The sequence below is a fragment of the Falco cherrug genome, chromosome 6 (genome assembly GCF_023634085.1).
Source record: "Falco cherrug isolate bFalChe1 chromosome 6, bFalChe1.pri, whole genome shotgun sequence".
Lineage (NCBI taxonomy): Eukaryota > Metazoa > Chordata > Aves > Falconiformes > Falconidae > Falco > Falco cherrug.
Window position 1 is genome coordinate 62,237,200 of NC_073702.1, and position 16,479 is coordinate 62,253,678.

A 16,479-nucleotide genomic window follows, 5' to 3' on the forward strand; every position below is an offset into this window, starting at 1 on the left:
CACGGGTAACGGCCGGCACGGAGCGCTCATCGGGCGGAAGTGTGGTTGTGTTGCTTCCTGGGGGAGGCGGCCGGCGGTGGCGCGATGCTGGTGTGCGACGTCTGCGGGCAGGCGCTGTCAACGGAGGCGGCGGTGCGGCGGCACCAGGGCCGCCCGCATTTGGGCTGCCAGCCCCGCTGCCCGCTCTGCGGCGCCGCCGCCCCGGGCTGTGACGAGCTCCAGCGGCACATCGAGGTGGCCCACCCGGAGCCGGGGCCGCCGAGCGCCCACCGCCCCGAGCTCGCCGAGGGGCTGCCCGAGTGCCCCTTCTGTGGGGAGGCGGCGGGGGGGGAGCTGGAGGCGCATGTCAGGGCGCGGCACGGACACCTGCTGGGCGCCCCGGGCACAGGTGAGCGGCGGCGGCGCGGGGCGGCGCGCCTGGGCCCGGCGGAGGTTGGGGCTGGCCGTGGTGGTCGCCCGGCGGTGAAGGGAAAACCAGCCTGCAGCGCTTTGCCGCTGTGCCAGGGACTGACTGCCCGAGGGTGGCTGTACCGTGCCGGGGGTACAGCCGGAGCGCCTCTTCTGCGGTGTTCATACCGGAGGATGCCGCTGGAGAGCACCCGCTGTCTCGTACGAGGCTCTGTTGTTGCTCGATTCCCAGTTGGTCCAGGCGCATTTCATTGGTGCCGTGGTAATTTCAGTTTCAGAAGTCCGGTCTCTCTTGACTTCCCCTTTTCCAGTGAGGCACTCCTTACTTGAGTATAGTGAATCCAAGAGTTTGTTTTCTTTACCTTGATCGTTGTGGGTGCATTTCATTGGTGCCGTGGTAATTTCAGTTTCAGAAGTCCGGTCTCTCTTGACTTCCCCTTTTCCAGTGAGGCACTCCTTACTTGAGTATAGTGAATCCAAGAGTTTGTTTTCTTTACCTTGATCGTTGTGGGTGTGATTAATAATACTAAATATGGTCCTTTCCAGCATTCTTTCAGAGGTTCGTCTTTCCAGGTTCTGATGTAAATTAAATCTCCTGGTTGGAAGGTATGTACTGGCTGTCCAGAGGTACAGGTACTCTTTCATTCAGGTACCTAAGAAATGAAGATAGAATATGCCCCCAATGATAACATGTATTCAGTAAGTATCTGATTTCTGCTTATATGCATCTAATCACCTTTCCCTGTTAATCTACTTACAGGGTATGGTTTGCCACATAAAATTTCAAAAGGACTAATTGCTTCTTGAACCCTCGGGGTAGTTCAGATTCATAGTAAAGCTACGGGCAAGACACCTACCCATTTTATTTGAGTTCCCTGGCATCATTTTGAGATTTGTCTTTTCAGGGTCTGATTCATTCTTTCTACTTTCCGACTAGATTGCAGTCTCTAGGGTATATGTAAGTCCCAATCAAACTCCTAAGAACCTGACAATTTTCTGTACTACCGTAGCAATAAGATGAGGCCCATTATTGGGTGGTATCCCCTCAGGTATTTTAAACCTAGGAGTAATATCTTTCAGTAACACTAATTACTACTCTTGCCTTGTTGGTTTGACATGGGAAAGCTACCCATCCAGAAAACGTATCTACGAGTAATCGGTACGCATACCTGCTGGTACATCTTGGTAACTCAATGAAATCTATTTGCCAGTATTCCCCTGGAGTATGTCCCCTCTTAATTTGTCCTGGAGGGGTCTTTTCTGTATTTTTGGATTATTTCTGCAACAAATTAGTAATTGTTTCACAATAATATTAGCAAGCTGTTACATTCTCATCCCTACAGCATAATATCTTATGCTTGCCACTGTTGCCTCTGATCCCATATGGGTTTCTTCAGGAGCTTTCTTTACAAATTCCTTCATTAATGGAGCAGTAACTATCATCTGTCCAATGTCCATTGTCCAACATCTATATTCAGTTTTGGTACAATTCAGAAGTTTTGCCAATTGATCATCCCTTTCAGAGTAATGTGGAGGCTCTTTTAATACTAACTTCTCAATAGGAATCAAAGCTCCCATTACAGAATTCAATAGAGCTATCTGTTTTGCAGTTTCATCTGCTCTTCAGCTAATTGCATCTGGTTTTACCTTCCGGTGAGCCTTGCAGTGAATCACAGATACTTTTGGGTTTTGAACTGGATGTTAGAGTCCTAAAATTTCTTTCACACGTTTGGAGTTCCTTGTGATGAGAAAAGCCCTCATTCTTTTCAAATGGCCCTGTGAGTATGTACTACTGTATTTTGAATCCATATCAATATTTACTTTTTTATCTTCAGACAGTTCTAGGGCTTGAATCAATGCAATAATTTAAGCTTTCTGAGCTGGTGCATTGAGAGGCAGTGTTTTAATTTCTAATTCATCTTTCAAAGTTACGGCAGAATATCCCACTTTTTGCTGCCCATTGTCCATAAACCTGCTTCCATCAGTGAATAACTCCTAGTTTGGATTTTCAGATCTGGTTGGCTGAAGTACACCTGTTCTATGACATGTGGACAGTCATGTTCCAATCCATTGTTTTGATTAGTAGGATGTAGGGTGCAGGATTCAGGACAGAGGTCACCTTCAAAGTGACATCATGTTGTTCAATCAAGGATGCCTGATACTGAATCAGTCTGTTTGAAGACAACCAGTGATGGCCCTTCTGCTCCAGTCCCAAAACAGCATGAGGAATAAAAATGATAATAGGTTGTCCCAAACTCAATTTTCAAGTTTCTGTACTAATTAAGACTGTTGCTGCCACTGCTCTAAGATGTGCTGGCCATCCCTTGCTCAATTCATCCAACTGTTTAGAGAAGTATGCCACCGGCCTTTTTCCAGTCTCCAAAAGTTTGAGTTAGAACTCCTAAGGCGACATGTTGTTTTTCTTACACATATGAAGTGAAAGGCTTACTCAATTCTGGCAGGTGCAGAGCGGGGGCCCTCATAAGTTTCAATTTTATAGTGTCAAAGCTTTTACAACATTCAGGAGTCCATCGAAGAATTTCTTCAGGCCCTTTCATTGATGGCAGCATGAAACAGTTTAGCAGTTAAACCGAATTTCGTATCCACAGGCGACACCACCTGGCCATTCCTAAAAATCCTCTTAATTCTTTGATTTTGCAGGGGCTACACAGCATATGGCCTCTTTTCGTTCTGTTCCCAGTCTTCTCTCACTCTGTGAAATCTCAAAACCCAGATATTCTACAGTTATCTAAGCAATTTGTGCTTTTTTTCTGTTATCCCAGCAGAATATCATCTACATATTGAAGCCAGGTAATTGAGGAGTTCTAACCTTGCCAATCTTCCAGCTCTTTTTCCAATACATTAGCAGGCAAAGTAGGGCTATACTTGAATCCCTGGGGTAACACAGTCTAGCAGAGTTGACCTTTTAGTCCTGTTGTTGGGTATTTGCATTCAAACGCAACAAGTTTTTGACCTGCTCTTCTAGGGATATGCAGAAGAAGGCATCTTTAAAATCTAATACTGTAAAATAAAACAGTTATTAGGTAAAGATGAGAACCAGGTATAAAGGTTCAGAACCACAGGATGTACATCAACTGTGACTCCATTAATTTCCCTCAAATCTTGCACCAGTCAGTATTCTTGGGTCTAGGGTTTCTTAACTGGTAAGATCGGACTATTGAATCTGAATATAATACTTTATATTGAATAAAATCATTTATTAGTGGTTCTAACCCATTCAAGCTTCTAACTTAATTGGATATTGCTTTTTTTCTTACCGGTTATGTTTCAGGTTTTAATTCAACCTTTACTGGTACTGTGTTCTTTGCTCTTCCAGGTCTGTTGGTTGCCTGTACAGTAGGTGTTACAGCATCCAAAATTTTCTCGGGGATATTTGCATCTCTCTGATGATTCTCTGTTAATAAGTGGATTTGAGTCTTCCAAGCTGTTTCCTTTGGCAGGTGTAGCTGCATTGTCTTATCAGAGAAAGTTACATATGCTCTTCATTTACTAAACAGATTGCATCCTTAGAAGTAAGGGGCATTCCAGCATGTAGAGGAATTTGTGAATTACAGTTTTACTTCCAATATTTCATTCCATCAGTTTTAAAAATTGTTTCAAAGCTTGCTTTCCCATGACCCCCCCAATCAGCATAAAGCTATTACTTAAAGGACTCTTACAACTAGTTACAACTAAGTATGTCACTCCTGTATCGACTAAGCGGTTAATAATTTTATTTCCCATTTGAACTGGAACCAGTGGATCAGCTGGGGAAATATTAAGTCTCCCGGTCCCCTTCAGTCTAAACCTACTTCTGCCATAACTCCTACAGCTTTTGCTTCCCTGTTCTGCCCACTCCTAAGCAGTGGGCTTTCTCTCTTCCAGTGTTGTCCTTTTCTGCAATATGCACATTCCTTGGTTTGGAGGGGTAATTCATGTCCTCATCCCTGACTTCATCTTCTCAATCCTCCTTGCCTTCGGGCACTTACTCCTTTTCTCCATTCTTGGCCATTAGGATTATCTAGAGCAGTTATTGATTTAGCTTGACTCTTTTTATCCCTCTTTTATTTCAGCCTTGTTGTCTGTTGCCTGTAAGGTGTATGGTATCAGTTCTGAAGGCACAGTCCCATCTGCCCCTTCTACTTTTTGAAGCTTCTTTCTAGTATGTGGTGCAGACTGTCTAGTGAAGAGCATATTAAATAACATTCTATTTCCCTCACTTTCAGTGTCCAAGACTTACAAGCTGCTTCATACAGTCTCTCATAAAAGGCTAAGGGAGATCCCTTTTTTCCTTGTTTCACCTCACACAGTTTTTAGGTTTCTCTACTGCATTCTGAATCTCATAACAAAGGTTGATTTTATACATTTTCTACTGATCTAATCCTCCGCTTCTATTTGGATCCCACTTTGGATCCTCCTTGGGGAGAAATCCATTGGGGCTTAGGAGTTCCCGTGACTTTTAAGCCCAGATCCCCAGTTTTTCTAATTACTCCTTCTTGGGCCTTTTCCAACACTGACTGTCTTTCCTCATACATAAACAAATATTCCAACAGAGCCTGAATGTCTCCCCAGTTAGGATTGTGTGTTAATATCACTGTTTTAACCATGCTCGATGTTCCATTGGGGTTGCTACGGTATGATCCAATCTCATTTCCAATTTAATTAGTCCGAGGTAGTGAATGGAACATGTATATTTACTACCTGTCCTTCAGGCACCACTGCTGCTCTCAAAGGTGCCTGTAGTTCTGTTTTTTTCTTTTCCTCTAGTTCTGCTTGAAACTGGACTGGCATCAGAGACAGCCTTTTCATGAAATTCACTTTCTAGCCACCTTTGTTTTCCTAGTCCAAGGCGGGTCCCAACATTAGATGTCTTCAACTTTATCCCACTCACCCTCACGTTTAACACAAGACTTAAGCTTTCAATTTGTTTTCTTAGTTTCCTTAGACAGTGAAAATATTCCATTTATTAAGTTAGATTTTCTCTTACAATCCCAATAATCTCTTACAGCAAAGAACAAATCAACATATAAGGAGTTTCATCCCTATTCTCTTGCCTCCTACAAAATAACATCAACTGTAATGTATTTTAAAGATCCATTTTCCCCCATCACCTAACTCATATTATGGCCACCATTTATTCCAATATTGTTTCAATTTATTCTTTGTCATAGGGTCCCCTCCGAACTTACTCGAGTTCTTTTAGGATGCATACTTGGGGAGAGCAAAGGGGCATTCCTGGAGGAGAGGAACCCATTTCAGTACCGAAAAGAATGTACCCAATGGTTCATGCACTAATTACAGGTGCATACACCTCACTCCCAAGTTTTCACGGACATTCAAAATCCAAATGTGAAAAGGGGTGCGCGATACCAAAACCCAAGGCATGCTGTCACCAAAGGGTAGAAACAAATACGCTCCTTTGTGTCGTTTTGATGCACCTTATGCAGAGGCCAAACCAAACCCCACAGTCCTGCTGCTCTTCTCCGTACCCCGTCACCCCCTTCCACCGGGACATGCGTCTGCAAAGCGCTGCTGCTCGCCCGGCTCCGGGGCCGGTCGTGCCCAGGCCTGGGATTGGCTCGGCCGAGCCCTGTCGCCAGGAGCGGCCCGTGGGTCCGGGCGGGCCCTGCCGCCGCCCCCCGCCGCCCCGTGAGCGGTGCCTCCCGCGGGGGCCCGGCCCGGCCCGCACGCGCAGCCGCGGCGCTCGCAGGCTGCGGGTGGGCGCCAGGAGGCAGAACCGCCGCGCCGGCCCGGCCCCAGCACACACCGTCAGGGCTTTACAGGCCTTGAACAGCAGCTTACAATTAGGTTTTGTCACACTTAATTCTTTTGGGTTTCCACGAGTCTCGTCTCCATGTAAAAGTACAGCGTTCTGGGTGTTCCACAGCGCATGGTGGGGGGGGGGGGGGGGTGTTAGTAGGGGGCTTCCTTCTCTTGAGGGTGGGTCTTTAGTACACCGGTTGGGATAGTTCAGGCATAGTTAAAGTAATTTTCTGCTTTAGTTTCATTAATCCTTTTGTTGTCCTCGAGCTTATCCTGTTACTTCTTCGCTTATTTATGGTGTCTATTGCTTCTCCCAAGGCCCTGTTTTGCTAACTGTAAGGATTAGCTAACATCCTCTGTTTTTCAAATTCTTTCTTGTTTTTCGCTATAGGTATTTACATATGTTGTCTAAATTTCAAGTTGAATAACAGACTGGCCGTCTATTAGTCACATAGCTGTGAGCCAGTGGACTACACTCCGAGGCCACTCAGTGTGTGCTGGGGCAGCGACTGAAGACGGCAGAGGAGTCACTTAGAAAGGGACAGTGAGCGAAGACGGTGGAGGTGTAGCTTGAAAAAATCTGCTCCAGAGCAGAACTGAAAACACTAATGCAGATGAACCTGCAATGTCTTGTGTACCCAAAATACACCATTCCTATCAATGAAAGCAGATAGTAACGTCTTGGTGTGATAGGGAGGTGATTTCTACCTATTTGACATATGTTTGGTTGCAAAAGTTTGAGTTTGTCTCTTGAAGTCTCATCCTTGACGGGATCCTGTAGAGCAGTTGCAGTGTATGTTAGGGAAAGGTAGTTTTCAATTTGAAGTAGAGACTTAGGAAACATCCAGCACCAAAGTATTCTGAAGTACTAAACATTGGTTTGGAGACCACAAGGATATTTTGGAGGCTAAAGCTGGAGTAAGGAAAATCATTATTTATTTGAATATTAAGATGTTTTAATATTTAAATTAATATTAAGAATAATGGCCAGAATTTTACTCTAACTGTCCGAAGTTGCTGGTAGCTATTTCAGAAACTGTTTCAGAAAGTAACAGCATCTCTGCTAGTGGGTACTTCTCTTAGACAACTGGCATTCTTGATACTGACAAGAAATACAAACGGTGATTAGGGTGCATAATCTGGCAGTATGATCAACCACACAGCTTAGTCTGTGATTAAAAATGGTTTTCTCAAAAAAAAAAAAAAAAAGCCCCACCAAATCTTAGCTTTGAATAATAGATTACTTCTACGGATGCAAATAATGCACACCTTGAATAAATAAATAACTTGCCTGCATGCTGATTTCTATTTAAAAAATAGTTGTATTAAGGGTGTTTTGAGGTTTTTTTAAGTGCATAATGTGTTTCAGGAAACTATATGCATGCAGTGTTATTCAAAATATTGCTAGTGAATTTAGTATTATACCATCAAGTTTCCCCCCAGCCAGTCATGAACTTTCAGCTTGGGCAAATGCTTTCCAGAAACAGCTAACATGGCATATGAATTCCTGTGTTTTGTGACCTAGGAAGGTGCAAGTAAAATCTAGGGACTTAAAAGGATGGAGTCTGGCTCTTCTCTGTGGTGCCCAGTGGCAGGACAACAGGCAGTATGCACAAGTTAAAATATGAGAAATGCCTTTTAAATACAAGAAATTCTATTTTGCTGTGAGAGTGGTCAAACACTAAAGTAACTTCTCTGGGGAGCTTGTAGGGTGTCTCTCCTTGGAGTTAGTAAAAAAACCGAGTGGAAAAGGCCCTGTACAACTTAATCTGAGGATCTAAATGATGAAGTCTTTTTGAACATTAACTATTCTCTATGGTGCTTTTCAATAATAATACTAAAACTGCAGAAAGAATATTTGAGGAGATGCAGAAAGACCAACAAAGTAAGAACAGCAGCACGTTTTACTTTAATATTTGTGTTATAACACAGCAGTTTGTGGGCAGAATGAATAAGTTTTGTAAGGAAATGTTCTTCTGTTAGCAGGGCAGATCTTTTCATTAGCTGTTTGATGATTTAGACTAAGCATTTCTTAAAACAAATACTATCCTAGCAAGTTGTGATCTATAAGTTAAATGGGGCAAAACGTGATAAATAGACAAAAGGAAAATGCGTCTTAATTTTCAGGTATTTAGACAGAAATTCTTAAATTATTAAGGGAGCAACAGCTGTTTAGAATTTGCTGCCTTTCACTTGAGGAATTTTGATGGCAACACAAAATTCATTACTGTATCTTAGACTGTATATCAATTAGGGGGATGATTCTCACTAAAAAAATGGAATTCCATTAATCAAGAAATCGCATTTATTTTTCAGACACAGGAAATTGTGAACAGCTATATGAATGTCCAATGTGCAATCTTACCTGTACAAACATACAGATACTTGAAGAACATGTGGATTTACACTTAGAGGAACATAGCTTTTCAGAAGGTACGTGAAAGGATACAGGCTTGATAATACTTGAAAGCATTTACTAGTATTTGCATGTTGTAGTATAGAATCTCAGACAAAATTTAAATATTTCCTTATTTAAAAAGATAACTGGACATGTATATAATTAACACAGTTAATAGCAAATCCTATCACTTGCCCAAGTGCTCTAATTAATTACATACGCTAAAATAAATATTTGTCTCTGTGTGCTGATTAAGTAAATGCACTGTATGTCAGCCAAAACTAAAATTTAGAGTGAAAAATATTTAAAAGACAGTCATGTTATATTTTTTTTTCTAGCTCTATAGAATACATGGAATTTATTGTGGCACATTCCAGTATGATGAGCTGGAAATATATAGCTTATGAAAACTACAGGTTTTTTTTCTCAGTGCTTATGCCAATTCATTTAGTCATAGCAAAAAAAGGAATAAAAATTGATTTTGCTTATTAGCATGGCAAATAAAATCCTAGAGATTCCTGATCCAGTTCTCTGATCCTAAATTTGTTTTTGTCACTTCGTTATGAGACTGCTGCCAGCGATCCTAGAAGCTAGTAAGTGTGTGTTATTCAAGAAGTGGGGACTTCTTGCTAACAATAAGTGAAAAAGCTGTTTTCGTAGTAGTAGAGGTACAGTACATGCATTATTTGCCAAGTAATTGCTCCTGTAACTGCATAAACTTTGTCCACGTCAAGAGTCTGAATCTTAGTAGACTGAATGCAGTCAGTCCTCTTTCGTGTTTGTTGCTAATAACTCAAAAAAATGTGGGATGCATCTCCTAAAATTAATGTCCAGTTGTGTTTACATGTGTCTGCTTCCTAAGCACACGTAGAATCTTAAAAAATTAAATAAATGATCCATCAAAGCATTGTTAACCTCCTGTTTAAGTCCTCTCTCTTTGAAATGTTATTCCTGAGTAGGTGGAAACATAGGAGATCTAGAACTGGCTCAACAGCTCCAAATTGAAGAAGATAAACGGCAGAAATCAGAAGAACAGAAGCAAGAGAGGGAAGAATTTAAAAAGCTGCAGGTACAGCGATATTCCTAAATGGTAAACTTTGGAACAAATGTGGCGTTAGAAGCTGAGCATCTTGGAACTGTAATGACCTGGAATGGCCATACCAGGTCAGGCCTGTGCAGTGAGACAGGCAGTGTTGAGGTAGTGGTGCAGGAGTGGGTTGCAGGCAAATGCAAGCTCTTGGCAGCCTTGATCCTGGCATGCGTGCTGGGCATGCCTGCCTTGAGCTATTTGGCTTTACTGCTTTAGTGGTGCTGGGTGCTCCCTGTGCATGCCGGACTGCTCTCACCAGGGGCCCTGGCACACTTGGGTGTCTTCTACTGTGCCTCAGCCAGCTCTGGTGCTCTGCCTTGTGTTGCAGCCTGGAGCACATTCCCTGCCAGAATGCCTAAGGCCCTGAGCACCCTGGCCATTCTCTTCCTGGATACCATCACCAACTTGCCTGCAAAATCCTGCTTCCCTCTCCCTGCCACCTGACAGCCCTGATAGCTCATTTTCCGCTCTCACTACCTCCTGGCCGCTGACTGCCTCTGTGCCAATGGCTGTCTGCCCAAGAGGGAGCAGAGGGATGTGCCTGCTTTTCCAGGTGTGGCTTTCCTAGTCCCACATTCCTGTTCAGGAGTGAGTCTTGGCCTTCAGCTCTAAAATAGCATACATCTGAAGTTTTTATGTCTTATTGTTCACTGTTTTTTAAAGTTACTGATTGTGCATGCAGTTCTCAATCACTGACGGTGAATTCAAAAAATGTGATTTAAATCATACACATTCCATCCCTAACAGAGACAATATGGCTTGGATAATTCTGGAGGCTACAAGCAGCAATTCCTAAAGAATATGGAAAGGGAAGTTGATAGGGGAAAGATGCAGCCTTTTGAATATCACAAGAGGAAAGCTGACATGATGGAATGTTTGGCTTTTGGTATAGATGATGGGAAAACTAAGACCTCAGGTAAAAATGCTGAAATTATACAATGAAGACTTCTTTTAGACCTCAGTTGTAGGGACCAAACCTTTCTTTAACAAAGCATATAACTGGGTGCTTAATAACAGGTTGCATCCTAGTTCTAATCCTTATTTTCTAGATCATTCTATAGCCTTTTAGTCCTAAACTAATAGGCAAATTAAAGCATGGTGTATTTCTAATCTTTATTCTAACCTGTAGACTTTTTTCTTCTTTTTTTGTTTGTTTTTTTTTTTTTTCCTATGGAACCAAGTTGTCTGGTTAAAGGCCCAGATACAATATGCTTCAAAAGATGCAAATGTTTTATTACAAGTTGGTTGTCCTTAAGCGTTTGCTTCTTTACTACTTAGTACTCATTTGTTCCTAACCTAGCGTAGCTGTTAAAATTTACAATAGCTTTTTATCTGGTGTTTCAATTAGTTGAAGTATTGTGTAAGTTTGTCCCAGGTGAGCATGGTGTGTTCATCTGATTACAAAGTCTAAAAGACTACTAGGAGGAGTAGATATTTACTTGATACATCTTATTTGAAATATTTTATAATTGGTACAAAATTACAGTGGATTTCTGTGTCCCTTTGAAAAGGCTTTCTTGTCTTTACTTGTCAGGACCACAGTTCAAAGGTGTTTTACCTAATTGCTAGTGGTTCTAGCTCACAAAATAGCTGTTTGGATCTTGACAGGTAAAATAAAATTACTTCTATAAAATGTATTGAGTGAGGACAATACATTTAAAGTTTTCATTCTTGGTAGATATTTAGACTTCAGAGAGGAATTCAGAAAATAATCTGTGATGGCTATGGAATGATTGTCTTCACAATAGCGTGGTAATTAATAGCCTTTGAGAATTTAACTTTACAAATTGGACAGAGCATTCTCAAGCATGTTCTTTCATGTAAAAAAGGGGGATGTGGAATATCCTGCAAGTGGATTATTTATTTTTTTTTTAATGCTTCAGTATTCATAAATTCATTGAAGTAAAGACCATAAAAAAGAAATAGGTGCAGTGTCCACTGATTTTGTGATTTGCGTTCCAGATGTAATGTAGGATCACATAGAAGTTTTAAAATAAATTGTTTGTAAAATAATCTGTATCTGTTCTAAGCTGGGTAAAGAATCTTTTTTTTCTGGCAAATTTTGTAGTTAATTTTACAGATAAACTTTATATTTTGTCTTCTTTTAGGAGTCATTGAAGCGTTGTGCAAGTACTATCAGAACGAAAACAAAGATGTGAGACATGTATGGCTTTCAGCAGGAGTAGACCACTTCCAGTCATCTTTTGGTGACAGAGGCTGGGGTTGTGGTTACAGGAATTTCCAAATGCTCCTTTCCTCACTGCTGCAAAATAGCTTGTATAATGACTGCTTGAGAGGTATTAAACAAAACACTGCCTATTTGTTTCACACACCTTGGATGACAACCTACTGATTGATGTTTTGCCTTTTAATTTACGCAGTGAGGCTCACTAGGTCAATGATGCCTATTAAATGTATGTTATATCGCTGGAGCTTAACTGCGGAAGGAATCAGAGGTGAATACTGGCAAGGCATGATGTGGTTGAAGTTTTAGCTTTAGTTTTTTTGGTGCATCTTTGTAATGTCAACCTTATAAAAGAAGCTGAATAGTTTTAATTAATAGACTATGTCAGTAACTGTAACCACAACTCAAAAGCTCTTCTGTTCCAGATACTACACTAATTCCTAGTATACCAAAGATTCAGTCCATGATTGAAGACGCCTGGAGGGAAGGCTTTGATCCTCAAGGGGCATCTCACTTCAACAACAGATTACATGGTTCCAAAGCATGGATAGGAGCATGTGAAATTTATTCGCTGTTAACCAATCTCCGGATAAAGTAAATATTGCTTTATTTTTAAGTGCTGTACCTCTAAAAGTCAGAATTACCAGCTGTGCAATGATAAAGCCACCTTAGTGGCTTTAAATTTAACCAACCTATAAACAGATCTGATTCAGCACAATATAAAGCTGTGTAACTACTTATGCAGGTACATAAACTGAGTAACTACTTAGATCATTGACACTTGATGAAAAATTATGCCACATACGCATACAATCAAACACTGAGTAAAACTTAATGTCTCTGGAAGTTTCTTCTCAAGAAGAACCTGAATTTCAGCTATTCATGTGCATAATTCTGAAAGCTGTTAATTGGACTCTCTACTGTACATATATCACATACAAAAAAAATCTAACATTAAAATTTTTGCAAGTTTCACAAGTTCTTGTTAGACTGATCAGAGTGTTTCATTGTTAAGGAGTAAATTTTCCAGTTTGAACAGTATATATTGCATTGCCTTATAATTATGTGTCCCTTCCTCCTGTATTAAAAAAAAAAAAGTGATAACAACCACTTGATGTCTGGAATTGCTGTTTACAAAACAGTCTTGGTGCAGGAGGAAGGGGCTGAGAGGTGAAAAATTTTAACATCCTGCTTAAAATTTTATTTTTGCTTCCATTCTAAATGTTCTGTAGGTGTCAAATCATTGACTTTCACAAACCAACTGGCCCTATGGGTACACACCCTCGTTTATTTGAGTGGATTTTGCGTTACTATTCTACAGATAATGAAGGTGGTACAAAGGTAGTGTGTACTTCCAAACCACCCATCTACTTGCAACATCAAGGTCAGTATCACAATATACTGGTTTCCTACTGTTCTCTTTATGTGCTGCAATTCAGAGCAGCCTTTTACATTGCTTCTTCATTTAATTGAAGATGTGGCTTTTATTTGCTGTTACTGTTTTATGTAATAAAAGCAGTATTAAAGTTTGTGGTTTTATTGCATAGAAGACCTGGATGTTATTGGGATCTCAGCTTTTTGACATCTGCTCTTTTTCTTGTAACTACCTTATTAAATTTCAAGTAATGTCTTCCTTCATCTGAAATTTAGTATGCTACAAGGAAATAAATAGGATTTATGTGCTTTTTAAAATACTGAAACTCTGTATTTTGCAATTAGGTCATAGTCGTACTGTTGTTGGAATAGAAGAGAAGAAGAATAAGAACTTATGTTTGCTGCTGTTTGACCCGGGCTGTCCTTCCCAAGAAATGCAGAAACTGCTAAAACAGAACAGTGATGGTACTAGTCTCAGACAGCTTCGAAGATTTGTGGGTAGCTTAAAAGAAAAGCAATACCAGATAGTGGCTGTAGATGGTGTACTGTCATTGGAAGAGAAAGCTGTAAGTATTCCAGAGAATAGTTTCTGTCTAAGAAAGCTTAAGAGAATCTGCGTCTCTTAATACGCAAATGGATATGCATATATGCTTGCATGGTGAATTTTTTTCATCTCTTCACTTCCCTCATCTATCTTCTCTGCTACTTTCTGCATTTTGTCTGTGAATTGAGTAGTCGCAGGATATCAAAACCAAAAACAGTTTTGCATGTAAATGAGCGCCATATTGATGTAACTGACAACTTCTGAGTCTTTTATGAAGCTTGCACTGTTCGCAGATGTAAATTGGGTTGTGGTTTTTTTTCTTTTAATTTTCTTACAGTGTTTTCCCCTAAATAACTTATTGTGGGCATATAAGGTACTTACAAAACATTCATAGTCCAAAATTATGTTCAGGGCTTTTTACTGCCATTTTGTAAAACTGCGTGGCATCTATCAGCCTTTGATAGTTGAAGAGCAAGGCACACAGATACTGAGGCCTAACCATCTAATGTCTCCTCATCTTGGATGCTAGAACCTAGTGCATTCTGCTTTCTGAAAGTACTTAGAACTTTGTATATTCAAAACACAGTTCCAAATGTCTTACATTGGCGTTTTTCTAAATCCTGTCCACACACTTCACTTTGGGCATAGTTACTCTTTAAGACCGTAGAAGTTTTCAGCTGAATGTCAGATATAATTTTTGTTTCTTAAGCTTTCTCTTTCCTACACTAACAAATTGATTCTGAGGACCCACATTCTGATTCTGTGGTGACTTATCAGCACTGTTCAGCATGTTCAAGTTCAGGACACACTTCTATTTAAACTATGAAATAAATAGTGGCTGAGTCACCTGCTCAACTGTATTTAACATCAGTGTGTTGAAATGAGGTGTTGCCTTAAGTGTTTTCTGGCCCTGAACATGTCAGAAATATCAGTGAAACACAGCCATCCTCTCTTCCTCCTAGCAAAAGCTTTAAAATTCAGGACCCAGTAAAAAGAGTATTGTATGGGATTTGGGGGGGGGGGGGGGGTTGGGTTTTTTTCCTCTTTTCAAAGATGTGATTTACATTTTAAAATATCTGGGGTTTTGAATTTTGTCTTGAAAGCTCCCATTTAATTAAGACTAAATACAAACCCCCTTATACTTGTTAAGCTTATTAAACTAATAATTTGAAAAATGCTTTTTGAAGTGATATTTTCATTCCTTAAACTATTCTTTTCCCCTTCTCCCCACTTTTTATAGGCTCGCTGCCGTGCTTCTAAGGTCTTAACATCAGAGAAGATTCCTTAAAGGATGCCTTTATACCTCTTTCTGGCATTTACTGGATGTAAAATACTAAACTTTTGGACTGAGATCCTAACTCCACAATTTCTAGACTTAAACTATGTCTCCATAAATGCTTGGGGGCTCTGGAGAAGCACAGCACTGGTGTAAATCTGTAGTTTTTATCTTCAGTCAGAACTCTGCCTTCCTGATGAATCTGTAACTCTGAAGTATTACAGTCCTTGTCTTACTAGAAGATTTGGCATTTTCTTAGTTGCTGAAATTGCCAAGCGACACCCACCATCCCACAGCCAACTATGCACCACAGTTAACTGTCAATAAGCAGCACGTAAAGATACTGTGTGACTACTTTATTGGAGTGCCTGGACATGGTTTACCTCTGTATGTATATTTATGTTGCCTCTGTGGCCAATGCTCTGTTTCTTACAAAATTTGGTCAACCCATATCTATTATGCCTCAGCAAATTCTCTGCAACTGTTCGCAAAATACAGAGACAGTTCGATGGTTTCACGATACAGTCTGTTCCACTGGGGATTAGTTTACTTACTGATCTTTTCAGTTAGCTGGCTTCTGTGGATGTATTGCTTGTAAACATGAACATGTGTGCCTGTGTGGTGGATCAACGTTAGCATTGGCTGTGAGGTCTAAGTGGTGTCCAAAGTGGGGGTGGGTGGGGGGTGCTTTAGGGGCTGCACAAGACAATCCATTGGGGTATAGGAAGAAAATGGTTCTTTTGTACTATGAATACATAAAATAATAAAAAATATTTCTAAAGTCTTTTATTTCATCTTAATCCTTTTATTTATTTCTGGGTTTGTATATGTTTTGTAGTGTATATCCCCTAGGTCCCAGAGGCATCTCAAAAGGACGTTTGCACTGACTGTTGACTGGGGGCTGTATTGTGCAGGGTTAATGCCATTGAAGAGACTGTAGCTATGCCCTGAGATGAGTTTCTTGGGTGTTTGAGGTGCCCTGCTGTGTCAAAGACGTGCTGCTCTGGCTGAATGTAAGAGTAGGGCAGCTGGAGGCTGGAAGGGGTGGTCAGGTGTGTCTGCAGACAGCACTAGATGTTTCTGCTTAAGCAACTGAATCATGCCATAGCATCCATTTACTGTACCTAGGGATTGGATACTTCCCTTTCATTTAGGCTTTCTTACACGTTGGCATCTAGGTGTAGGTGTAGGAATGTTACTGTTGTTCTCATATTTAATATGCTCTGGAAAAAAGAACTAGTAATTTTTGGTAGTAGTGAAACGTGAACATACAAGGTTACTGCAACCCATAAATAGATAATTTTCTCAAAAAAGCATGAAAGTAAGAAGTTTTAATTATGAAAATTAATTCATTTCAGTAGGTATGTAGAAGTGGCCTATAACCTGTGAAAGGGTTAAATACTTAGGACACTGGAGGGGGTGAGACTAGGGACAGAGTTCT

At 40.6% G+C, this 16,479-nt stretch overlaps 1 protein-coding gene across 2 annotated transcripts; it reads left to right on the forward strand.

The window, feature by feature from the left end:
• The first annotated feature begins 15 nt into the window (after positions 1–15).
• On the forward strand, positions 16–15,832 carry ZUP1 (zinc finger containing ubiquitin peptidase 1). Of its 2 annotated transcripts, none has more exons than XM_055713245.1 (9): positions 16–388; positions 8,488–8,604; positions 9,529–9,638; positions 10,407–10,575; positions 11,768–11,956; positions 12,270–12,438; positions 13,077–13,228; positions 13,564–13,784; positions 15,003–15,832. In XM_055713245.1, exons 1-9 carry the CDS (start codon positions 85–87, stop codon positions 15,048–15,050), a joined length of 1,479 nt encoding a protein of 492 aa, XP_055569220.1. In that variant the 5' UTR covers positions 16–84; the 3' UTR covers positions 15,051–15,832. The 2 variants fall into 2 exon arrangements, with proteins under 2 accessions (XP_055569220.1, XP_055569221.1); XM_055713246.1 differs by lacking the exon at positions 16–388 and adding an exon at positions 806–2,186.
• The last annotated feature ends 647 nt before the right edge of the window (positions 15,833–16,479 follow it).